The sequence below is a fragment of the Cervus canadensis genome, chromosome 12 (assembly GCF_019320065.1).
Source record: "Cervus canadensis isolate Bull #8, Minnesota chromosome 12, ASM1932006v1, whole genome shotgun sequence".
Classification (NCBI taxonomy): domain Eukaryota; kingdom Metazoa; phylum Chordata; class Mammalia; order Artiodactyla; family Cervidae; genus Cervus; species Cervus canadensis.
In genome coordinates, this window is record NC_057397.1 from 73169989 (window position 1) to 73196634 (window position 26646).

At 39.6% G+C, this 26646-nt stretch overlaps 1 protein-coding gene across 4 annotated transcripts in view; it reads right to left on the reverse strand.

Annotated features, from left to right (window-relative positions):
• LRRCC1 (leucine rich repeat and coiled-coil centrosomal protein 1) overlaps positions 1 to 26445 on the reverse strand; it is a 39317-nt gene extending 12872 nt beyond the window's left edge. The window contains exons 1-10 of one of the 4 annotated variants that reach the window (XM_043483481.1): positions 26261 to 26445; positions 23757 to 23962; positions 23437 to 23502; positions 17177 to 17344; positions 15078 to 15253; positions 14779 to 14985; positions 9495 to 9691; positions 9077 to 9224; positions 7824 to 7972; positions 548 to 752 (exon numbers count right to left, since the gene is read on the reverse strand). In XM_043483481.1, coding sequence (XP_043339416.1) covers positions 548 to 752; positions 7824 to 7972; positions 9077 to 9224; positions 9495 to 9691; positions 14779 to 14985; positions 15078 to 15253; positions 17177 to 17344; positions 23437 to 23502; positions 23757 to 23962; positions 26261 to 26349 — 1611 coding nt within the window. In that variant the 5' untranslated portion in view covers positions 26350 to 26445. Of the gene's footprint in view, positions 1 to 547; positions 753 to 7823; positions 7973 to 9076; positions 9225 to 9494; positions 9692 to 10303; positions 10320 to 14778; positions 14986 to 15077; positions 15254 to 17176; positions 17345 to 23436; positions 23503 to 23756; positions 23963 to 26260 lie in introns of those variants that run through there. The other 3 variants (XM_043483482.1, XM_043483483.1, XM_043483484.1) reach the window with 3 other exon arrangements.
• Positions 26446 to 26646: the final 201 nt, after the last annotated feature.

A 26646-nucleotide genomic window follows, 5' to 3' on the forward strand; every position in this document is an offset into this window, starting at 1 on the left:
AGGAACCCACCTGCTAATGCAGGAGACGTAAGAGAGGTGGGTTTGATCCCCGGTTCAGGAAGATCCCGTAGCGGAGGGCAAGGCAGCCCACTCCAGTATTCTTGCCTGCAGAATCCTATGGACAGTGGAGCCTGGTGGACTACACTCCATAGGATCACAAAGAGCTGATCACAACTGAAGCAACTCAGCACGCATGCAGACGCATCAAACGTATTAGCATGAAATCTTATTTGCACCATGAACCTTAAAAATTCTATTCAGAAAACACAAAAATTGAAAGCCTTCAAGCACCCCTAAGGAGTCATTTAAAAACTGGCTCTAATAAAACACAAGCCTAACAACTAGCAGTATATCCACCAGCTCGTCTTGTAGCTGCTTCGTGAATGCTGGCGGCCTTAATTCAAGAAATACTTCCGCAGGTTAAACGACTGGCACGTGTAACTTCTGCATCCAGCCTGACATCTCTGTCTGTGCATGGGGATGGAGCGCGTCTCGGGAGAGGTGCCGTGAGCGTGGGGCCCACGGGCGCGCAGACGGCAGAGCGTACCTGTGCGGCTTGCTGCTGCCCTTTCTGTCTCTCCATTTTCTCCAGCGCCTTCTCCAGCGTTCTCAGGTGTCTAATGTGGTCATCCTGTTGATCTCTTGCTTTAATTAATTCAATAGTTAGTTTTTTAATTTCATTTTGAAGTCTGTGAACCATAATTTCCAGCTGCAGCTTGGAATTTCTCTCTTTAAAAATAATTTCTTTTAGCCTAAAGCATAAATCACATTTTAAGTATACTATACATATAAAAAAGACGAAAATTGTACTAAACACTAAGCTAAGAGAGGAAGTAAAGAGGAAGATTTGTAAGTAGGAACACAGCAGAGAGGAAGATTTGAAGTATCTTCCAAATTCTCATTAGATTAGAAAATGGCTGAAAAACAGTATGCCATCCCCCTGATCCCTGAAACTAGCATTGTGTCAAAGGGAAAACATTTTACATAAATTAATGAATCTTTATCTTTTGTGAACTTTACTCTACTTGACAGCAAAACTTAAAAACACCTTATTTGTTTCAGGCATTGTGCTAGATGTGGGCTTAAAAGCAAGTAAGATAATAGAGATACAGCCTGGCCTGCAAGGAGCTTAACATCTGGCAGAGGACACACTTTCATTTATAAAGCTACAGAAGAGAAGCAATTCTGAACAGAAGCCTGCAAGTCAACTCTGACTTTCCTGCATCTTCCCCAAACATTAAGTACCACATCCTAGTACTATACTGGCTCTGTGTTACTCAGAGTCTTTTGACTGAAAATTCTGTTTTAGGAAGAAAGGAGAATTTAGTGAAACATATAACTAACAAATTTAGTGCCATCAGGCAGGGATGGCACTATTCTGAGGGACCACTGAAACCAAGGATATGAATACCAGAAGGTCTCTCTGAGTCCCTACAGGCTGGTCTGAATTCTTCCCATGGTAGGTTTTTCATAATGCACTCAGGGGAGACAGGGAAGGCTACAAACATCTCTAGACTCATGTTCTGACAGCAGTGAGAACCAAACAGAAGAGATTACCTTTCTCTAGCTCAACTTTGAACTGAGTTCTGGGGAAAGCCCCGGTTAGTCCAATTTGGTTCATATGCCCGCTTCATGCACCAGTCACTGTGGCCATGGCGAAGGTTTATCTTTACCCATTGTGGTCAGGGGTTCCTCTCTTGACCAATATTATAGGTAGAGAGGCAGTTCATGACAGAACAGGAGTGTCTGAAGAGGTGACAATGAACAGCAAAGACAGAGTCTCATGAAGGAGTTTCTGAGCCAGGCAGCCACTCCAATGTGTAATTTCCAAGTCATAATTGAGAAAAATCCCTGTACCTATCAACTCCTACACAAGAGTCACTGCTCCAATTTTCCTTCTTAATATCTCTCCTCTTGCTTTTGAGAGTGGTCTCCAAACTGGTCTTTCAACTTCAGTTTGGTATGTTATATGAGAGAATATCAGACTTTAGTCTGTGAAATATATGGTGGAAGGGGCAGAGCGGCTACAAATCGAAAGAATTATAGTAGTCCTCTGAGCAGGAGATAAGGGCCTAAACTAATGCAACAGTTTGGGGATAGAGAGAAGATGGTTCAACACCTTTTAAGTAGAATGAAGAGGGTATCAATTCCTACTGGTAATGAAGTCTGAGAAAGGAAGGAAGCAAAAAAAGTGATTCTGAAATTCCTAGCTTTGGTGGCTGATGATATATAACATCATTTATTAGAACAAGGAATATAAAATAAGGGAGCAGGAAAAGTTGACCTAACGATATGTTGATCTTAGGAACTTAAAGCAAAGTAGACAAGGAATTTTTAGTAGATGATTAGATGTACAATCTGTTAATCAAGGAGGCCTGGATAATAGATAAGAGATTTGGGAGTTTATAGATTAGGTATTAAAAGGCATCAGGTCAGTTCAGTTGCTCAGTTGTGTCCAGTTCTTTGCGACCCATGGACTGTAGTAGCACGCTAGGCCTCCCTGTCCATCACCATCATTACTCAAACTCGTGTCCATCGAGTTGGTGATGCCATCCAACCATATCATCCTCTGTCGTCCCCTTCTCCTTCTGTCTTCAATCTTTCCCAGCATCAGGGCCATTTCAGATGAGTCAGTTCTTCGCATCAGGTGGCCAAAGTAATGGAGTTTCAGCTGCAGCATCAGTCCTTCCAATGAATATTCATTGGAAATCCTAAATTTCTTAAGGATTGATTGGCTGGATCTTGCAATCCAAAGGACTCACAAGAGTCTTCTCCAACACCACAGTTCAAAAGCATCAATTCTTCTGCGCTCAGCTTTCTTTCGGAGAAGGCAGTGGCACCCCACTCCAGTACTCTTGCCTGGAAAATCCCATGGATAGAGGAGCCTGGTAGGCTGCAGTCCATGGGGTCACGAAGAGTCAGACACAACTGAGCGACTTCACTTTCACTTTTCACCTTCATGCATTGGAAAAGGAAATGGCAACCCACTCCAGTGTTCTTGCCTGGAGAATCAATCCCAGGGACAGGGGAGCCTGGTGGGCTGCCATCTCTGGGGTTGCACAGAGTCGGACATGACTGAAGCAACTTAGCAGCAGCAGCAGCAGCAGCAGCTTTCTTTATGGTCCAACTCTCACATCCATACTTGACTACCGGAAAAACCAAAGATTTGACTAGACAGACCTTTGTTGGCAAAGTAATGCCTCTGCTTTTTAATACGCTGTCTAGGTTGGTCATAGCTTTTCTTCCAAGAAGCAAGCGTCTTTTAATTTCATGGCTGCAGTCACCATCTCCAGTGATTTTGGAGCCCAATAAAATAAAGTCTCTCACTGTTTCCATTGTTTTCCCACCTATCTGCCATGAAGTGATGGGACCAGATGCCATGATCTTAGTTTTCTGAATGTTGAGTTTTAAGCCAACTTCTTCACTCTCCTCTTTCACTTTCATCAAGAGGCTCTTTAGTTCCTCTTCAATTTCTGCCATAAGGGTGGTGTCATCTGCGTATCGGACGTTACTGATATTTCTCTTGGCAATCTTAATTCTGGCTTGTGCCTTATCCAGCCCGGCATTATGCATGATGTACTCTGCATATAAGTTAAATAAGCAGGGTGACAATATATGGCCTTGACATACTCCTTGCCCGATTTGGAACTAATCTGTTGTTCCATGTCTGGTTCTAACTGTTGCTTCTTGACCTGCATATAGATTTCTCAGGAGGCAGGTCAGGTGGTCTGGTATTCCGATCTCTTTAAGAATTTTCCACAGTTTGTTGTGATCTACACAGTCACAGGCTTTGTAGTCAAAGTCAAAGGCTTTGGTGTATACAGTAACACAGAAGCAGATGGTGTTCTGGAATTCTCTTGCTTTTTCTATGATCCAATGGAGGTTGGCAATTTGATCTGTGGTTCCTCTGCCTTTTCTAAATCCAGCTTGAACATCTGGAAGTTTGCGGGTCACATACTGTTGAAGCATGGCTTAGAAAATTTTGAGCATTACTTTGCTAACGTGTGAGATGTGTGCAACTGTGTGGTAGTTTGAGCATTCTTTGGCATTGCCTTTCTTAGGGACTGAAATGAAAACTGACCTTTTCCAGTCCTGTGGCCACTGCTGAGTTTTCCAAATTCGCTGGCATATTAAGTGCAGCACTTTCACAGCATCATCTTTTAGGATTTGAAATAGCTCAGCTGGAATTCCATCACCTCCACCAGCTGTGTTCATAGTGATGCTTCCTAAGGCCCACTTGACTTCACTAGGTGAGTGATCACACCATCGTGGTTATCTGGGTCATGAAGATCTTTTTTGTATAATTATTCTGTGTATTATTGCCACCTCTTCTTAATATCTTCTGCTTCAGTTAGGTCCATACCATTTCTGTCCTTTACTGACCCCATCTTTGCATGAAATGTTCCCTGGGTCATGAAGATCTTTTTTGTATAATTATTCTGTGTATTATTGCCACCTCTTCTTAATATCTTCTGCTTCAGTTAGGTCCATACCATTTCTGTCCTTTACTGACCCCATCTTTGCATGAAATGTTCCCTTGGTATCTTTAATTTTCTTGAAGAGATCTCTAATCTTTCCCATTCTATTGCTTTCCTCTATTTTTTTGCATTGATAACTGAGAAAGGCTTTCTTGTCTCTCCTTGCTATTCTTTGGAACTCTGCATTCAAATGGGTATTTCTTTCCTTTCCTCCTTTTCTTTTAGCTTCTCTTCTTTTTCAGCTATTTGTAAGACCTCCTCAGATGACCATTTTCCTTTTTTGCATTACTTTTTCTTGGGGATGGACTTGATCACTGCCTCCTGTACAATGTCATGAACCTCCATCCATAGTTCTTCAGGCACTCTATCAGATCTAATCCCTTGAATCTATTTGCCACTTTCACTGTAAAATCATAAGAGATTTGATTTAGGTCATACCTAAATGGTCTAGTGATTTTCCCTACTTTCTTCAGTTTAAGCCTGATTTTGACAATAAGGAGTTCATGATCTGAGCCACAGTCAGCTCCCTGCCTTGATTTTGCTGACTGTATAGAGCTTCTCCATCTTTGGCTTCAAATAATATAATCAATCTGATTTCAGTGTTGACCATCTGGTGATGTCTATGTGTAGAGTCTTCTCTTGCATTGTTGGACGTGGGTATTTGCTGTGACCAGTGAGTTCTCTTGGCAAAACTTTGTTAGCCTTTGCCCTGCTTCATTTTGTACTCCAAGGCCAAATTTGCATGTTATTCCAGGTGTTTCTTGCCTTACTACTTTTGCATTCCAGTCCCCTACGATGAAAAGGACATCTTCTTCACATGTTAGTTCTAGGTTTTATAGGTCTTCATAAAACCGTTCAGCTTTAGCTTCTTTAGTATTACTGGTTGGGGCAGACTTGGATTACTGTGATATTGAATGGTTTGCCTTGGAAATGAACAGAGATCATTCTGTCATTCTTGAGATTGCACCTAATACTGCATCTCAGAGTCTTTTGTTGACTATGAGGGCTACTACATTTCTTCTAAGGGATTCTTGCCCACAGTAGTAGACATAAGGGTCATTTGAATAAATTTGCCCATTCCAGTCCATTTTAGTTCACTGATTCTTAAAATGTCAATGTTCACTCTTGCCATCTCCTGTTTGACCACTTCCAATTTGCCCTGATTCATGGACCTAACATTCCAGGTTCCTATGCAATATTGCTCTTTACAGCACTGGACTTAAGTTCTATCACCAGTCACATCCACAACTGGGCACTGTTTTCACTTTGGCTCCATCCCTTCATTCTTTCTGGAGTTATTTCTCCACTGATCTCCAGCAGCATATTGGGCACCTACCGACCTGGGGAGTTCATCTTTCAGTGTGCTATCTTTTTGCCTTTTCCTACTGTTCATGGGGTTCTCAAGGCAAGAATACTGAAGTGGCTTGCCATTAAAAGCACAGTAGAGATCAAAGATTTGGCTTCTCAGGTGGCTCAGTGGTGAAGAACCCTCCTGCCAATGCAGGAGACGTGAATTTGATCCTTGGGTTGGGAAGATTCCCTGGAGAAGGAAATCGCAACCCACTCCAGTATGCTTGCATGGGAAATCTCATGGATATAGAAGCCTGATGGGCTATAGTCCATGGGGTCACAAAGAGTCAGATAAAACTTAGGGACTCAAAACAATAGAGAAGATTCAGCTTTTGAGATAATATTGTACTCATAGATTGGTACCTAGATGTCAGATCCGGTATAGGTATGAGGAATACAGAGTCCCTACCAAGTCACATAAGGGAATAGGAAGACTGGTGAGGGTCTAATCTCCAAAACCCATTTTGGGGGATAGATGAATCAGTACAAACTGAAGCTAAGTTTGCAAGAAAACGATGAATATGTAACATCGGAAACATGACACAACAACAGAGAGGTTGAAGAAGGATAAAGATGAGGCATGTCCAAAACTTTCCAATTAAAATAGGACCTGGCTCGAAATCCCAGACACAGCTTCCTTTAATATTCCACCAGATAATACTTACAAAGCAGAGTAAAACAATGCTGCACCTACAAATGACTCTAAACAAGAGAAACACAATGCCAAAATCTGGGAGGAATTTCAGTACTAAGCAAAGGAAACTAAATGAAAAAGGAAGATAAATCCCTCTCTTTCATTGTCTGATTGTGACTCATCAAGCCACACAGTCTGTATATATCTATCATTAAACTGCTGGCTACCTATGCACCTCCTGCAAATAAAAGTGCTGTTTCTTCTAAGTGGTTATAGGACTGTTACTCACCCATTCTGTTGTTACATTTGTCCAGCATCTTATTCTATCAGGAATAGCAACTTCCAAAACATATAAGGTAAGAAATTGATGGGTAAGTGGTGGATTGTCTGGTAATAGCATAAAGAATCATAGTTTGCCTAATTACAGAGGTTTTCATAGAACACATGGTGCGTATTGAAATTTTCCTTATATTCCACAGGTACAAAGAATGAGAGAATCTGCTAGAAAATACCACATCAGGACCACAAAACTTTACTAGTTATATGTATAAACAGAATCTGGGAATTGGGCTGGGGCCCATGTACACAAACTTACTAATCAATGAAGACTGTAGAAAAGGAATTATCTACTGTATCCGTAGGTAGGAAATGGAACCAAGAGCAACTTCCTAATGTCTATTTGTTGGCAAATACCAAGTCTAGAAATCCGGTGCTTGTTCAAGGGTAAGAAGAGATAAAAATCAAAAGGAACTCCATAGACAAAATCTTTAACCTTTTGAGAAAAAGCATAACTTTAGAAATAATTGCCTACAGGAAACCGAAGAAAAAAGTTATTGTCATTTCAGAAAAACTGTGTGGTATTCTCACATATTAGAATAAGACATTCCTGTATTACCTAATACAATATAGGAAAAAAAGGATAAAATGGGAAATGAAATAAGACTGAATAAAAACATTAGAATTAAGAAACATGGGTTATCTGAAACCAAAGTCCACTGTGGAGAATAGCAGACAGAGACTGATCATGACCCAGAAAATCTACAGAAAAAGTATGCCAAGACCTGTCACTTACAGAACAAGTCTGCCAATCCCTGCTCTATGCTTTTCCTGTTTTTCACTTGTAATACTTTATCTATCTGACATCTCCCACCTTGAGGGCTCAAATTAATATCCTGAATCCTTTGTTTATATAAAAAGCTCATAAAGCCCGAAGTCTTTAAACAAAACTAGCTCAATTCAAACTAAAACCACATGCAGTTTTCGATCATACTGCAGCTAGCTAGTTGAAGGCATTTCCAGTTCCAAGTTCAACACTTTTTTGTCCTACGAGATAACCTTAGGTGGACAGACTTTTCCCTTACCTGTCTGTAGCAAGAAGAGCCTGGCTATGAATATCTTTTTTTTCATCTGCATGTTTATGCAGTTCATCAATATAATCCATAAGCTTCTTTTCAGTTTGTTCAGCTTTCCATCTCTTCTCTCTCTCTTCATCTAGTTCCTCAACAAGTGCCTAAAAAATACACCAATATATTTGTTATGTGAACTCAGAAAAGTTACGTAGCCTCTCACTGCCTCAATTTTCTCATTTATAATATGGGAGTAACAGTATCTAACTCAAAGGGCTATCATGAGAATTAAACAAAAGATGGAAGTAAAGCATGCAGAATAGTGCCTGGCATAAAATAACCACTCAAAAAATGTGTGAATGTGTGCTAAGTCACTTCAGTCGTGTCTGACTCTTTGTGACCCTATGGACAATAACCTGCCAGGCTCCTCTGTCCTTGGGATTCTCCAGGCAAGAAATACTGGAGTGGGTTGCCATGCCCTCCTCCAGGGGATCTTCCCAACCTAGGGATGGAACCAGCGTATGTTACATCTGTACTTGCAGGCAGGTTCTTTCCCACTAGCACCACCTGGGAAGCCTTCAGTAAACGTTAACTGCTATTATTACTGTCATAATGACTATTACTGTTTTCTAAATACTAAGGCCTTTATAACCGAGAACAAGAGGAAAAAACCAATAGCATAATATTGGAAGTAAAGTGTACTTTACAATGAAAAGTATAACCAGCTGTTCACAAGTAAAATAAGGGAAAGTAAAAATTATAAAATAAATCAATGTGTACTAAAAATTCCTAAATGACTCTCAATCTGGAAACCATGGGTCCAAAATTGGGTTTCAAAAGAGTCCATGAAAACCCTGAAATTATTTTCAAAATATTACTCAAAATACTTTATGAGTTTCTCTAAGAAAGTGTCTCTGAGAAGACTTATAGATTTCCTTAGATACTTAAAAGACTCTAAGACTCCTAAGTTAGGAATCACTGTTTTAGGAAGAATTTGAAAATTTAGACCTATTTTCTCCTTCTGAAGCATATGACAAAATGATCTCATTAAAATCTGATCTAAAATGTGTAATTTCCATTCCTTTAAAAATTATAAAAATAGTGACATTATGCAAAATCTGGAAATCAGGACGGGGAAAATAACCCAACTTCATCCCCTCAATAAAATATTTTGTGCTCAAAAAAACACGCATTGTTTTTGTGGGACTAACTTGTATTTAAAACTAAGATTATTCATATTCAATTTCTCTTCATCTCTTGAATCATACCCGGTAAGTGGCACCTTCTGAGCCATCGTTGTTTACTTTCATTATTTCAGTCTTCTGGTTTTCTGAGTCTTCTAATGTACTATTGTTTGGCAAAGATGAACTTATATATAATTCTTTAAGGAAAGGTGGTTTCATTTTACGATTACAACTGCGAATAAAAAACACAGTTAATAACCCAAATAAATGTATGACACTTACAGTTTTTACAACTTAGGTAATGACAATCTAGCATAAAGAGATCCTTTTATATACATTTATATGAATATACTGACCAAACCTGAGCTGGCAAGACTGAAAAGTCAAATGTTTGACATTAGGAAAGTAAAAAGAAATAAGACCACGAGGCAGCTTTAAGGAAGGAATCGGGAGTATAAACGTCTGTGTGTCTTATCTGAATTTCTAGAACTAAAAGAAGTACCTTATAAAAGTACTGTTGTTTTTACTGTGGTGTTTAATAGTCTGAATAGTTTTGGAATAATAGGGGATTTTTGATCTTCGAGAAGTTTTCTTACTACATTCTTTTCTGTTTCCATAGTCACTTTCAGAAGTTACATCTGTGTCTCTTTTTGGTCTGGGATCTTTCTCAGGAATATTATCTATTATAGAATTAGAAGTCTAGAATAAAAAAAAACAACAACAAAGTGTTTTAAAAGTTCATTTTGGTATAAAAGAATATAATTTGACGTTTTCTAAAACTTTAAAACTTTTTATAAGTTTAAGGGTTTATAAACTAGGTATGTTTGCAATTAAAGACAAGAGATTCAGCTTCTAGTATGGACAAGTATGATCCTATGAAATTTGATTCTCTCAAGATCACAGTTACAAACCAGGGCAGAAATACAAATGAAACAAAAACTACTTAGAGATCCTGGAAAGTGAACAAGAGCAGGCTTATTCTAAAGAAGAGCTGACTCTTGAAAAAATGACCAGAATTAATTGTTTCTGCCTTATGGTTTTTAGCCTAAGAATATATCACAATTGGCACTATGTAGGGAGTCTTACAATTCAAGTGGAAAAACCACAAACTTTACAGTCTGAAGAATTAGAGAGTATGGAGTAGACTATAGGAAGTTCAGTAAAGGATTCAAAAGAGCAGCAGTTAAATCAAAGCAAATTAAATGCTTGCTATAACAAAATTATTAACACTCTTTGGAGGCCTACAGCAGCATCTTAAGTCTCCACAAAATGACATTCACTCTGTCCAGGACAAAATCCAAAACTACTCACAATAGGAAGAACCAGGAAAATATGACCTATTCTCAGGAGAAATGGCAATCAACAGAGACCTAAATGTTAAAATAAGCAGAGAAGAACTTTACAATACTGATCATAACTATGTTCAATGATATAAAAAATGCTTATCATGAATGAAAAGAAAATTCAGCAGAAAAGTAAAAATTATTTAAAAAGTGGAAATTTTACAACTAAAAAAATACAATGTCTGAAGTAAAAACTGACTGGCCACACTACAGAGAATGAGATGATAAAAGAATATGTAAACTTGAAGATAGTTCAGTGAAATTATTCAATATGAAGAACACAGAGGAAAATATTAATAAAATGTACAGAGCCACAGGGGACTGTGGGATACATCAAAAGGCCTAAATGAAATTTGAAAGAAGAGGAAGAGAAAGGACAGGAAAATATTTGAAGCAATGATGTCCAAAAATTCCAAAACTGAGGAAAGACATAAATGTACATTTCAGAATGATAAAAGGGGTCAGTTCATCAGGAAGAAAAAGTAGCCATAAATGTGTATGTGCTTAGTAACAGAGCTTTAAAATATAAAAAGCAAATGTTGAGAGAATGCCAGGAAACAGATGAATGCACAAATAGACCCCAAAAAAATCAGTAAAATTAAAATTGCTGCTTATCAAAAGACCATTAAGGAAATGAACATACAATTCACAGATTGGGATAAAATGTATCTGACAAAACATTAGTATTCAAGATGCAAAATAGATTCTTATAACCCAGTAATAGACTAACAACTCAATAAAAATATGGGCAAGATTTTTGAACACTTCACAAAAAATTCAGTAAGCACATGAAAAAGTGTTTAACATCACCATTCATCAGTGAAATGCCAGTTAAAATTACAACTAATACCAGTGTACACTCAGCAGAATGGATAAAATAAGATCAGAGCTGACGGGAAGCCTGCTGAGTATGTGGAACCACTGAACGGTCAGTCACACACTGCTGGTGGGTGTAGGATGGAACAGTCACCGTGGGAAAGCACGTGCTGCTTCTTATTTACCTAAATAAACACCTACCCTGTAATCTAAAGTCTGGTTCTAGGCTATTTACTGAAGAGAAATGGAGACACAAGTTCACAACACGACTTGCACTGTATTGTTCAGTTTTATTCACAAACCCTGAAGGAGTCCAGTGGCATATCAATAGAGATAATGGAAAAATAAACTTTAGAATACTCATACAACGGAATACTATATAGCAATAAAAACTACTGATACACGTAATAACAGACTGATTTCAAGGTTATGCTGAGTGAAAGAGGCCTTACACAAAAGTGTTATATACTGTATAATTACATTTACATTAGGTTCTGGAAGAAGTATTAAATAACCTATGGTAAAAAAGAGGAGAAAAGTGATTGTGCGGTGGGGATGGGGGTGGAATGCAAGAGAGGACTGCCTGTGAGAAGCAGCGTGAGAGGACATTCTAAGACAGTGATGTTTATCTCCACGTACGTCTGGGAAACACGCGTTGTCACTGCTGCTGTTCAGTTCCCTTCCTGGACCACATCCCTGTCATGGCAAAGGGCGTGGTGTAACTCAAGGAAGCCCTGGGCCACGCAGGGCCACCCAAGCTGAACGAGCCACTGGGAAGAGTTCTGACAAGTGTGCTCCACTGGAGGAGGGAAGGGCAAACCACTCCAGTTTTCTTGACACAAGAATCCCATGAAGCACTGTGAAAAGGCAAAAAGACATGACACTGGATGATGAGCCCCTCCAAGGCGGAAGGAGTCCAATATGCTACAGGCAAGAGTGGAGGGCAATTACTAACAGCTCCAGAAAGAATGAGGCGGCTGGGCCAAGGGGAAATGACGCTCAGTCATGGATGTGTCTGGGGGTGAAAGTAAAGTCTGATGCTGTAAAGAATGGTATCTTCGTAGGAACCTGGAATGTTAGGTCCATGTTAGGTCTAAGCTAAGTTGGACGTAGTCAACAAGAGACGGCAAGAGTGAACCTCGACATCTTAGGAATTAGGGACTAAAATGGAAGGGAATGGGCAAGAATTCCTTAGAAGAAATGGAGTAGTCCTCATAGTCAACAAGAGTCCAAAATGCTGTACTTGGGTGCAATCTCAAAAACAAGAGAATGATCTCGGTTCACTTCCAGGGCAAAACATTCAACATTATAATAATCCAGGTCTATGCCCCAACCACTAATGCTGAAGAAGCTGAAGTTAATCTGTTCTATGAAGACCTACAAGACCTTCAAGAACTAATACCAAGAAAAGATGTCCTTGTCATCACAGGGGATTGGAATGAAAAGCAGGAAGCCAAGAGATCCCTGGAGTGACACACAGTTTGCCCCTGGAGTACAGAACGAAGCAGGGCGAGGCTAATAGGAGTTCCGTCAGGAGAACACACCGGTCGGAACACACACCCTTTTCCAACAACACAAGAGATGCCGCTACATAAGGAATCACCAACGATCAACACCAAAATCAGACTGATTATACTCTTTGCATTAACAGGCAATTCAGAGAATTGTAGGGCCAATTCAGAGAATACAAATGTCTCTATTTTACATCAGAAGTAAAAAAAAAAAAAAAGTAAATGTAAATACTTTAAAAAAAACACTGAACTCTATAAAGATACAGAAGCTTAAATAGAGGGAAGAATACTGACATGTGCAATTCACTTTGAAATGTGTCATAGAATAATAGTTTGATAAATGGATAGACATATGATGAAATAAATACAGTAAAATGTTGATAGTGGAATCTAATTGGTGGATATACTGGTATTCACTAAGAAAGTCTCTTATATTGCTCTAAGTTTTAAAACATTCATAATAAAATGGTGTTGAAAAATGAAAACCTAAAGACAAGTCTTTCACAGAAAGAATTCTCACAATTAGTATAATGATTAAAGTACAATAATTAGAAAGAATAACTGTATTATAGCACATTTTCAGTAACTTTATGACTTTACTTATAATTTAAGTGTATATATCAACTGAAATTCAAATTGCATGTTTACCCTTTATACTAAGGTAGTGAAAAAGAAGGGCTCCCCTGGCAGCTTAGCTGGTAAAGAATCCACATGCAATGCAGGAGATCTGGGTTTGATTCCTGGATCGGGAAGTTGCCCTGAAGAAGGGATAGGCTACCCACTCTAGTATTTTTCGGCTTCCCTCGTGGCTCAGATAGTCAAGAATCCACCTGCAAGGCAGGAGACCTGGGCGCAATCCCTGGGTTGAGAAGATCCCCTGGAGGGCATGGGAACCCACTCCAGAATTACTGCCTAGAGAATCCCCATGGACAGAGGAGCGTGGCAGGCGACAGTCCATGGGGTCACAAAGAGCCGGACGTTATTAGCCAACTTAGCACAGCACAGCACTGCACAAGAGGCCCTTCTCTCAAACATTTTTACATGTGTAGCAGCAAATCATCCTCTCCCCCGCTGCCCCACCGTCCCCCACAGGCTAGACTCCTATTCTCACTCATAAAGTAGGAAGAATGACCACTGAGACGCATGACTGTGGGAAGGATACCAGAGTGGGTTTTAGGACATTTGAGTTTGAAGTTCAACTCTGCCTCGCTAAAATAAAGGACTCAAATAAACTGAGTTTCTATTCTATTTTACAATAACAACATATTAATCCTTATCTCCTTGACTGAATTGTCATGAGAATGAAATGAGGATGGCCTAAGAGAAGCTGAAAGTTCACTTCGAATGAGGACATTAAGCTTAAGTCTAAGCTCTGACACGGGCAGAAGAGGCGGCCATTAGAAAGGATGGAGGACGAGCTCTGAGGAGACGAAGGCCCTACCAGCTCAGCGGGGTGTCATCAGTGACGCCAACGAACGCACCTGCCAGCACTCCCGTCCTGGCTCTCCTCTGACCTACCTCTGTGGCCCAGGCTGAAACCTCCAGGGATTTCTGGCACATGGGATCCTTACAGTCTTATGCACATACTCACTTAAGGTAGGTCTCATGTTTATTAAGCATTGCTAGTGTTAAAGATAATAGTTCAGAACTATTACAAACCAGTGAACTATAATCATTCCATAAGCATTTTCTATTACCCGCTCCCAGGAACTGAAGCAGGAATTTTAACTTGCCACTTAGGTGTAAGTTCTAGAAGTGGTTTTGACTATAAAAACAACTGAAGAGAAAGTAGAGGCCAAAAGTTGCTCAGACATCTCTGTGTTAGTAAGCACTGAATCCAAAGGTAGGTGGGTGGAACTAATGTGAAGTACAGCAGAACACCCAATGAAATTACATACGATTTGAAGAAGATCATTGAGGAAAATGAGTGAAAAAACTGTGTTACCACCACTACTACAACAGAATCCTATTTTAAAGAAAAAAAATAAACATACACACCAATGCAATAAATACAGATTGTTTCTGGTTGGTCAGCTTGTATGCAATTTTATTGCCCATTTTCTTAATTTTTTTCTTCAACAAACACACTGCTTAGAAAAGCAGGAAAACTACTTACTTCACTGAGAAGCTGTAAAATTTGGTCATCTAATTTCTGCAGTTTCATCTCATTCTGAAGATCATTTTCATGATTGACTTTCTCTGGCTCGGAAGAGGGACACACAGACATGAGCGATGTCAAACCGGTATCTGTTGGTGTGCTTGCAAACTGATCCAAAGGCGCTGCCTCATCGATGGGGGGCGCCACTGGCATCCCATCAGTGATCTGGGACACGAGACAAACCAGAACCCTTTACACTTACATTTATTAGAATCTGAAAACATCTTTTACATTAGAAAAACAGAACAGTACTATACCTCATCTTCACTTATGTTTAGGGGAGAATCAGAAGAAACTAAATTATCCAAAAGACCTTCAAAGCACTGTAGGTGTGATGAGTTTATTTCTGCCATGTTTATTGGCTCACCAAATATGTTCTTACAATCTAGGATTCTGAGCTGCGGCAAAGTCTGGAGCATAACTGCTCTGTATCCTTGGAAACAAATCATTCAAATGAAAACTCAAGCATAAAAAAAAGGTTAATTACGCTTAGAATAAAGTAAACTTATCAGCTACCACATATATCACCTGAATGATAAAATAAGTCCTGGAATGCAACTAATAAACTAACAAAAAACTACTCAATTCTTCTCCAGTGTGCAATCATTAAATACAGAACAAACAAAACTCTATGCCCAAATCCCTCCCAAACAATCCTCCTGATGAAATCAGAAAGTTAGTATCATTTCTGCATTGTTCATAAAACTGCCTTAAAGGTATAAATATGCATGAAACCAGTAGCAATGTACTCTAGACAGGAGGCCAAACATACCCCTTGCCTATCCGTAATACAACTAGTACAGATGTAAATCAGGATGATAAGAATAACAATCAGAGATCAAAATTTTGCTAGTGAGGCTATAAGTATTAACCAGCTTAAACATTTCTGCTTTCTTCTCTTACACTACATATAACTAGGATTAAAACAGGCAATCTATTGAGTATTTAAAAATATGATCATCTTCCTTAAGTACAACTAAATAGGAGAAATCTGGCAAACGAACATAAATTTGGTTTTTAGGCTAACAAAAATGCTTTAATTAATTTTGCTCAACTGCAAGTAAAGTGGTTGGATAAAACTCCAAAAGAAAGAAGTCTAGCAAATTAACATTAGAAATTTTAAGGAAAGAAAAGTAATTTCAGTAATAAATAACTCTGGGGAGTGAGCAACTGTGTTCAGAGAAATACCTCGTCTAGGAAAGAAAGTGAAAAACAAGGGTTCAAACTATTGGAACTAGAGGCTCTTGAGATGAGATTATTAGAAAAAATAAATCCAGCTTGTGGGTTAGTAAAGGAAAATAAATTGTCTTAGGGATAAGGTTTTCTTCTAAGAAAAGGGTTTCCCTCCCAAACAGAAATCTGTTCTGATTTTCAGGGAGATTCTATTATTCTGTGGGCTTAGGAAAACAGGTGATCTCAAACCTAACATATTCTTCTGAAAGTAAAACTATGAAAGCAGGTTTCCATTCTGGGAAAAGCCTTCTTATAACTGCGTATTAATGAGACTAGAGCCTCTTCAGCCAACTTCTATCCAAAAAGATCTTAAGAATGTATGTTCATATTCTACATTTGAATCCTATTGTTAGGTTAAGCAATTTGAGATAAAATGAGTTCTAGAAATGGCAGTCTGGTCCACTTTATCTTCACAGATCTCAATGATTTTGAATAAGATCAAATGGCATTTCACTAGCATCTTCTATACATCATATTAAGTTTAAGCTTTCTTCTTTAAAAAATCATTTACTTATTAATAATTTAAGACATTCACATGTTGTAAAATTCAGAAGACAGTAAAAAGTTTTTCTAACATTTCCTGATTTTCAGCTGCCCTTTTCACATTTCCTGATCCCTACCCACCAAATACTGAAGCTAATTATTATCAGTTTTTTTGTGACTCCTTCTAGCTATTTTATATGTATACTCAGCAAACACACAGTTATCCTTTGCACACAAATAGTAGCCTATTATACACACTGCTTTGCAACCTGCTTGCTTTTCTTTCTCTTAACAGTGGTATATCTTGGAGATAACTACTTATCAATAGCTATAGAAATTCTATATTCTTTTTTTGTATGGTTGCTTAGTATTATATGAATATATCATAAACACAATTTAATTTTGAAGCATCATTTATTAAATATAAAACTGTCTAAATACAATTACTTATCTGTTCAGTCTGTATCCCTCTTTTAACAGTAATTTAGTCTTAAAATAATTTATTTGTAATTATATTCTTCCAAAAATATTAAGCTGCAAAGTTTAAGACAAATTAAAGGAGGTCATAAACAGCAGTTGCAGAAAATAAAGAACCTTTTAATATCATTGTTATAAAAAGTATTAAGTGAATCATTCATACCTGGTAAATGGCAGACAGGATTATCCTCTCCATTTTTTTCCAAAATAAGATTGGTCAAGAAGTGTAATCCTACTGTACACTGAAGTAGGTGATGGATGCTATCGATACAGTTACTATGCAGGTCAATATATCTAAGTTTATGTTTAATTCCATGAAGAGGCATCAAACCTGCAATATGAACAATGCTCTTGTGATGTCACAGCAGTCATTTTTCTAACAACTCATTAAAAATAACTTTCATATTCGTTCTGTTTCAAGAGGCAAAGGAGCTGCATTAATAAGACTCTGCTGCAAAGAGCTATCTAGTGAATAGGCTATCAGCAAAGTGAGCTGTTGTTTTGAAGAAACGAGGGTTTGGCATCTCTTGAGGCCAGAGCCTGGGGTACCTAGGCTCTGGTTCTCTTCCAACCAAAAAATGGGCCTCCCCAGGCCCATGCACTTTTATGAGAATAAGAATAAGGCAATGGCTTCCAAGTTCTCAACCAACACATCTTTTTAAATGATCAGACATAAGCTAATACTCCAATTTTATTGGGTTGAGTATAAAACAAACACCAACAGCATCCCTTTGATTTAGTTCTCACATAAGCTCATCTAGAGCAAGGTGACGTCATAAACCAGGTTCGCAGTAGAGGCTCCTGGTGCCGGCACAGCCCCTGGCCAGCCTGACTTCAGCCGCAGCTGCAGCACACAGGGGTCAGAGTTCTACTCAAAACGGAGTGCGCTGAGCACGGCTTAACCCGGAAGTGTGAGGCAGTGAAACACCTCCAGGAGCACCCCTCAACGAGAGGAGAATCACCTGCGGCGGCAGGCCCTAGCTTCCCTTCTTTTGGAAGGGCCATTCTTTCAAAAAGACCTCTCTACTCTGCTCCACTGAAGGTCTTAGTGTTCAAATTTTGCCTGGCTTAGTACTCTCCATTCATAATGACACAAACTTCTAGTTGTTTGAAAACATTAACACAAATAGGAAGAAAAAATATAAAAATTAATATAAAAACTGCCCTAACATAATAATAAAAGGATAAGTACACAATATAGTACTGTGCTTAACTGCTCAGTCATGTCCAACTCTTTGTGACTCCAGGGACTGTAGCCCGCCAGGCCCCTCTGTCCATGGGATTCTCCAGGCAAGAATCCTGGAGTGGGCTGCCATGCCCTCCTCCAGGGGATCATCCCGACCCAGGGATCGAACCCAGATCTCCTGCATTGCAGGGGATTCTGGAAGCCCATTACAGTAGTATACTAACACTATTGATAATAATGTAAGAGGACTCACCTTTCTTTTCTTCCATTTCTTCAACCTGACTGGAATACTCTTTTCTCCTCAATGATCTTTGTTTCTTGCTAACTTCTACTTATCTTTTTTACAGAGCTGCCTCTTTTATTTTCTTCATAGGCTTTATCACTAACTTCTGTTCATCTGTCACACCCTCAGAAGTCTTCTTTGACCACTCACTACAAGATCAGATTTCCTGTCATGTATTCTCATGTGTACTCAACATTTCTTCTTAATTTACCATCACATTTCCGAGTTCCAGTTCCCTGTTACCTGTTCTTTCTCTTAAGTTGCAACTTCACATCCTGTTTATGTTTCAATTTTAAAGTGCCCCTAGGGGCTCATTTCTGGTCCTCCTTCTCTAGCCACAGACTCCCAGAATCTCCCAGAGTCATGACAACGAAGACCACTGAAGTGCTGAATCTACAACACCCACCGTGATGCCTTACCCCCAAACCGCAGATCACACACACACACACCCCCGATGAGGTTCTCAAATTTAAGACAGAATCCTTAACTCTTACCCCTGCACACATGTTTGTGTGCACACACACACATACACACATATATATACCTCATGAGCGTCTCAAATTTGAGAATCCACAATTCTTATCCCTGCTCCAATCTTTGCCATGTCAGGAAATAGCACCATCTTCCACTCATTATTACAAAGAAAACTCTTAAAATACCTTTTGATTCCTTTTCCCTTCACTTCCTCATCTTAATCTATCAACAAATTCTATGAACTTCACATGCAAAACCTATTATTTACTTCTCTATACTATTTCCATACTAGTCCAAGGCCCCGTCATCTCACACCCAGACCACTGAAAGAGCTTTCTAACTGGTCACTGGCCTTTCACTCCTGTCCTACTAAAGTTCATTCTTCTTCACCCACTCAATAGCCAGAGTGATTCTTTAAGCAGATGGATTAAGCACTTACTGATTTAAAGCCTTTCAATGGCTTCCTATTGTTCTGAGAATAACATGTCAATTTCTCACCCGGCTTATGAAGCTGCATGTGATATGATTTCGCCTCTTTCCCAACTCTTTTCTTAGTACATTAATCCACCATTTGCTACGCTGTAGCTGCAGCAGCCTTTTTCCTGTTCCTTATCCTGTCAAGCTTGATCACACCTTGGTGTCTCTGCATGTGCTTAATAATATAAACTGTCATTACCTACTGAAGTGCTTTTAAACATATCATTTGAAGAATTATCTATCAGAACTTATAGTTCTGCATATTATACTTTCCTTTGGACTGCAGACAGATAAAATTAGTCAATCCTAAAGGAAACCAGCCTTTAATATTCATTGGATGAAACGATGTTGAAGCTGAAGCTCCAATACTATGGCCACCTGATGTGAAGAGCCAACTCAATAGTAAAGACCTTGATGCTGGGAAAGATTGAGGGCAGGAGGAGAAGGGGATGACAGAGAATGAGATGGTTGGATGGCATCACTGACTCAATGGACATGAGTTTGAGCAAGCTCTGGGAGATGATGGAGGACGGGGAAGCCTGGTGTGCTGCAGTCCATAGGGTCACAAAGAGTTGGATACAACTGAGCAACTGAACAACAACAAAATTATATATTTTCTGCATAGAAAATATATACATAGAATTTGATGTGCTTTAACAAACATATATGGTTATGTTACCCTTACAATGGAGATGAACATTTTCATCACTCAAATCACTGTGTCCCTATGTAAATCAATCTTTTCTTGTCTTCAATACCTGGTAACTATCTCATTTCTGCCTCTGTCAGAATATCATACACATGCTGCTGCTAAGTCGCTTCGGTCGTGTCTGATTCTGTGCGATCCCATAGATGGCAGTCCACCAGGCTCCGAGGTCCCTGGGATTCTCCAGGTAAGAACACTCGTGTGGGTTGCCATTTCCTTCACCAATGCATGAAAGTGAAAAGTGAAAGTGAAAGTGAAGTCGCTCAGTCGTGTCTGACTCTTCACCACCCCATGGACTACAGCCCACCAGGTTCCTCCGTCCATGGGATTTTCCAGGCAAGAGTACTGGAGTGGGGTGCCATCGCCTTCTCCCGATATCACACACATAGGATCATACAATATAATCTTCTGTGATTTGCTCCCTTCAATTAGCTTGAGTTCATTTCAGTCCCTCATTGTGTCCAACTCTTTGCAACCCCATGGACTGCAGCTTTCCTGTTCATCACCAACTCCAGGAGCTTACTCAAACTCATCGAGTTGGTGATGCCATCCAACCATCTCATCCTCTGTCATCCCCTTCTCCTGTCTTCAATCTTTCCCAGCATCAGGGTCTTTTCCAATGAGTCTGTTCTTTGCATCAGGTGGCCAAAGTATTGGAGTTTCAGCTTCAGCATCAATCCTTCCAATGAGTATTCAGGACTGACTTAAGATTGACTGGTTTGATATCCGTGCTGTCCAAGGGATTCTCAAGAGTCTTCTCCAACAGCACAGATCAAAGGCATCAATTCTTTGGCACTCAGCTTTCTTTATGGTCTAACTCTCACATCCACACATGACTACTAGAAAAACCACAGCTTTGACTGGATGGAACTTTGTTGGCAAAGTAACATCTCTGCTTTCTAATATGCTGTCTAGGTTGATCATAGCTTTTCTTCCAAAGAGCATCTTTTAATTTCATGGCTGCAGTGATTCTGGAGCCCAAGAAAATAAAGTCCATCACTGTTTCCCCATCTATTTGCCATGAAATGATGGGACCAGATGCCATGATCTTCATTTTTTGAATGTTGAGTTTTAAGCCAATCCAAGTCTCCCTCACTGCAGGTGGATTCTTCTCCAGCTGAGTCACCACGGAAGCCCAAGAACACTAGAGTGGGTAGCGTACCCTGTCTCCAGGAGATCTTCCCGACCCAGGAATTGAACCGGGGTCTCCTGCATTGCAGGCGGATTCTTTACCAACTGAGCTACCAGGAAGTCCTCACTTAGCATAACTTACTTAGTATTTCTAGATTTACCTATGTTGCTGCATATATCAATAGTTCACTCTTTTTTTTGGGGGGGGGGCTATACATGTGGGATTTTAGATCCCTCATCAGGGCTCCAACCCACACCCCCTGCACTGGAAACATGGAGTCTTAACCACTGGACTGCCAGGGAAGACCCAATAGTTCATTCCTTTTTATTGCCAAGTAATAATCCATCCTGTGGATGTAACACAATTTGTTTACCCATTTACCAGGTGATAGACATGTCGGTGTTTTCTAGTTTTGGAGATTATGAATAACCATATAAACATGATAATTTAAAACAGAAATATAATCATTTTACCATTCATATACAAGTCTTTGATTAGACATGTTTTCATTTCTGCTGAGTAAACACCTAGGAGTAGAAACGCATGATTATATGCTTACCTTCAAACTATTTTCTGAAGTAGTTTTACCATTTTGAATTCTACTAGTAATGCATGCAAGCTTTAATCTATCTCACCGACATTTTGTATTGTTAAGTTTTTTAAACTATATCTAGTCTAGAGGTATAAAATGGATCTCACTGTGATTTTAATTTGTATTTCCTTAATTACTAAGGATGCAAAACTTTTTTTTTGGTGCTTGTCATTTTGATATCCTCTGGAGAAGAGTCTGTTTAAATCTTTTGCTTATTTTTTTTAGGGGGCTGACATGATCTCATTTATTTATTTCCCCACTATAATGTAAGCCCTATGACAAGAAACTTAAATAAATATTTGTTGAGTAAAACTATCTTATCCAAGATTCACATTTTTAAGTTAAGGAAGCTGCATCCAAAGAACAATATACTTTGCCCAATATCACACAGCAGAGACAGAGCTATGGTTAATACTCAATTCTAATACTTTCACATTTTGGGGGAAAAAATGTTTTTACAAATTAAAATATTTTTGCTGCTTTGCTTAAGGGTAGGGACTAGGTCACTGTATTTTATTTTTTGTGTACTAAATTCTTGGCATAGGATAGTATTTTCCTAGCAGGGGAGAAAAGCAAACAAATGAAATAAGACTGCTTCAAATACAGTATTGATAAGGATTATGAAGACAATTAGGGGCTTCCCAGATAGCTCTGTGGTAAAGAATCCACCTGCCAATACTTGAGATGAAAGAAACGGAGGTTTGATCCCTGGGTCAGGAAGATCCCCTGGAGGAGGGAATGGCAACCCACTCCAGTGTTCTTGCCTGGAGAGTCCCACCTACAGAGGAGGCTGGCGTGGACTGGGTTTGCAAAGAGCTGGATGAGACTGATTGACCAACAGACAAGAAGCAGCATGAAGATAATTACAGAATTTCCCTGGTTCTGACAGATTATTTTAAGAATCATCATAAAACTTTGCTCACTCTGTTAGTGTATCACTGTAAGTCATTTAAAAAAGATTAACAGTTTTTAGTGTTCTTAAGACATGGAAATGTCAAAAAGAAAAACCCCTTTGTTTGACAGTCAATTTGCTATAGCCTTTGGAATGCTACGCACCTATGTTACATTGAGCATGGTAGTGCTAGCCACATGTGGCTTTTTAAATTGAAATAAAAATTTAATTAAAATTAACTAAAATTACAAATTCAGTTCCTCAGTGTACTAGCCACATTTTGGGAGCTCAAAGGCACACCTGTCTATTAGCTGCCATACCTGACAGCACACACACAGAGCGTTCTCATCACTGTGAAAAGTTCTATTGGAACTGTTCCTCTCTATATACTGGTAACAGATAACTCATCAATTCTCTAAGATTAAAAGTACATCCCTCCCAAAGTATGTCCTTTTAAACCAGATTTTTTTCTGTAACTCATTACTCTAGTTTTTATTCCTGCTTTTTTATTCATCTATAGCTTCAGCTCCAGCAAAAAAAATATGACTGAGAAACACTCTCTAGATGAGATTTTAAGTCAAAAATTATTTTATTATTCAGTTCTACAACATGCAGAGCTATATCACTCATTACATGTGGTCATTGTTCAGCTTTATAGAAAACAGAAACTCATCTACTTACCACTAAGATCATTTATGTGGTTGTAGGATAAATTCAGTCTAGTCAGATTACTCAGTGCTTCAAGACCTAAAATAAAGTCATTATAAGATTCAAATAATCAACTAATTAGGATTATATAATATTACAATACTATTTCAGATTGCTTTGAAGCAAATCTACAGTCTGATAACAATGAAATCAGTTTTACTGGTACTTTGCAAAATAATTTTTTAAAAAATTGGTAACGTTTTTAGAAAAAACTTTTTATATAATGACTTAAAAATTTATGAATATTTATCATCTTCCTTACACAAAGTAATACATGAAAAGCACTTACAAACCTTCTATTCTTGTGATCAAATTACAGGACAAATTTAAAGTGCATAGTTTTGTCAGAGTGTTTAGTCCTTCAATTTGACTTATTTGATTAGATGACAGATCTAAATGTTGTAAATTCCAAATGTGATCAATGGATGTGATCTTTGAGATGTTATTGCAATGCAGATTGATGGCATGAAGAGCTGAATCTAAAGATAACTCTGATATGCTACAAAGGAAAATATATAATATTAAAAACAAGTAAAAAATGGACTTAAAACTCATGACTAAAAAACTAAAATTAACCAAAGAGCATGTAGATAATATGCAGGTACTCTATTCATTCTATAATAAAATTTTTCCTACTTATGGTAGCTTTGAAATGTCTCATAAGGTGCAATGTTTCCTACAACCAGCCAGTATTTGGTACTATTTATATAGATAAGTAACTCAATCAAGAAAGGAAAGGGATGCTGGGCATTTCTAGGTTTTATATGCAGTCATCAGTATAAAGCAAAAGCAATATTTATAAAAGTTCAAATCTGCACTTTTTTTGCTATGTTATTTGAGTAAATGAATTAGTCTCTCTAAACCTGTTTCCCCCTGCTCATTTAATCCTCACAACTCCAAGCAGTAGGTATTTAAGGATACAATTTATAGAAAGTAGGTAACTTGTCCAAGTTCTTGTGCAAATTACCTAATTGAGCCAGAATAAATATGGATCTGACACTTGAGTTTACAATCTTACTCTCATCACTGTCTGCAATGTCTGTTTAACCCAGAATGTAGCTGATTTCAAAATAAATCACTAGCTATAGCCATTCGTAGTGAAAAAGTCCCTGTCCTCCCTTGCTGAAATTTGGACCGCATCTCCTCTAGACAGAACTCATCTTTTCATTCTCTGAATTGCTGCCATTTTTAACTAGAGTCTCTTCTGAAGATAGGAGTTCCAGGAATATAAGCTACAGTGCACATAATTCAGAGATGCTGGAACTGGGACACACAAAATCAGGGGCATCTCTTCCATGTTTTGTAGAAGCCACAGTAAAGCTGGAGGAAATCTCACAGCGGGAAAATGAGTTAGCAGTCAAAGAGTAAAAACGGAAAACAAGGAATTCAGGTTTGCTTCCAAATTAGTATTAAGAATCTCAAATTTAAAATTGAAACACATAAAGTTTGAATACATTGTAAGATCAGTTTATGCTTTACTCTTCATACTGAAGCTCGTAAGAACCCCTGGCAGAAAAAGATTATGTGTTTCTAAATTTCATATAGCACTCTCTGAATGTGGCTATTTCTAATATTTTCCAATTATCTAGCTTCTGTCATTTACTGAGTATTCCCTGGTAGTTCAGACGGTAAAGAACCTGCCTGCAATGCAGGAGACTCAGGATGAGCTATTATTTAGTACCAGACCGGATGCTAGTAACACATGCTATTAATGACAGCCATTTATTTTCTGAAACATTGTTTCTGGAAGATAATTTGTGCAGATATCTTAGTATAGTTATCTGTCTTAAAAGCAGACCGTGAAATTAGACAGAAATGATTTTGAATTCAAACTTAGTCCACCAGCTGCATGAAGTTGGGAAAGTTATAAAGATCTTCTGAGTCTCAGGTATGTCCCCTGTAACATTACTACCTTGCACAATTCTGAGGATTGATGATAATACAGTCACACACATAGATGGCATTCAACGTGGCAGCTATTATTAAATATAAATAGTCCTTTGGAAAAAACACCTTCGTGAAATTTTCTGGCAAATTTTAGATCGAGATCCAGAACAAGCTATTTTAATTATCAGCAGGGTGCGCACAGAGCGCAGGCAACAAAGAAACCACGTTTGGGAAAGGCAAAGACAAGCCCACAGTGGCACAGAACTGCCTGCCTGGGGCTTTAGTGCGGCTAATTACAGGGTGTCAAATGGAGAAGGGGAGAGGGGTGAGAATGAAAAAAAGCACAGGGGCCAATTAGCAACGCAAACCAAGAGCCTACCATCGTGCACACGTCTGGGCTGCATGAAACAAGGAAACGGTAAACTAAATAGGGTTAGCATTTTCAAAAAGCGTGAACAATACACGTATCACAGCGCTCTGCAAAGGACAAATCAGAATGGGGGCAAAGAGAACCGAGGCAAAACCAATGAAGAGCAGCCAAGTCTTACTTCACAGCTGCCAGAGACACTCCGCTGCCACTTTCTGTCACAGGGAAGGGGCAGAGAGGAGAGAACCCGAGAGGACCAGAAAGACAGAGCGAGCAAACGAACAGCAGCGGTGAAGAAAGGACCCGCAAAGGCTGGCAGGGACGCGGGCAGTCCCGGGAGCGGAGGGCGGGCGGCCCGCTGGACACGAGCCTGGCCCCTCAGCAGAGCGACTGTGGCGCGGAGCGGCGGGCGAAGCCAGACGCCTTCGGGCGCGGCCTCGGAGAAGCCCCTCCGCACCTCCGCTCTCCCCCGAGGCCGCCCGAGGCCCACGACCCCCGCCCGGGGCTGCGCGGGCCGCTCCCGGCGGCGGGAGCGCCCTTTACCTCCGCAGGCCTTTGTCCATGAAGCACAAATCCCCGCAGGTGCTGTCGCCGTCCTCATTCTCGACTTCCGCCTCCCCCGGCACCTCCATGGCACCGGCGAAGGGGAGCGGGGTCGTTACCGGCGCCCAGCGCAGGGCCGAGAGCCCGGAACACGCCTCCCGGGTTGGCGGAAGCCCGGCCCGAAGGGGCGGAGCGAAACCCCCCTCTCCAACCGACGGAGAGCCCTTTCCCGCCCGGACGGCGTCGTGAAGCCGGAAGCCGGAGATTCTCGCTAGAGGGCGTCCTTCCCTTTTACGACATCTATGGCGAACGCTTGGGACTTGCCGTAAAGCGAGACATCTCGCGGGCCGTTAGGTGTCTGGGGAAAGAATAGGTCTTTTCCGTGT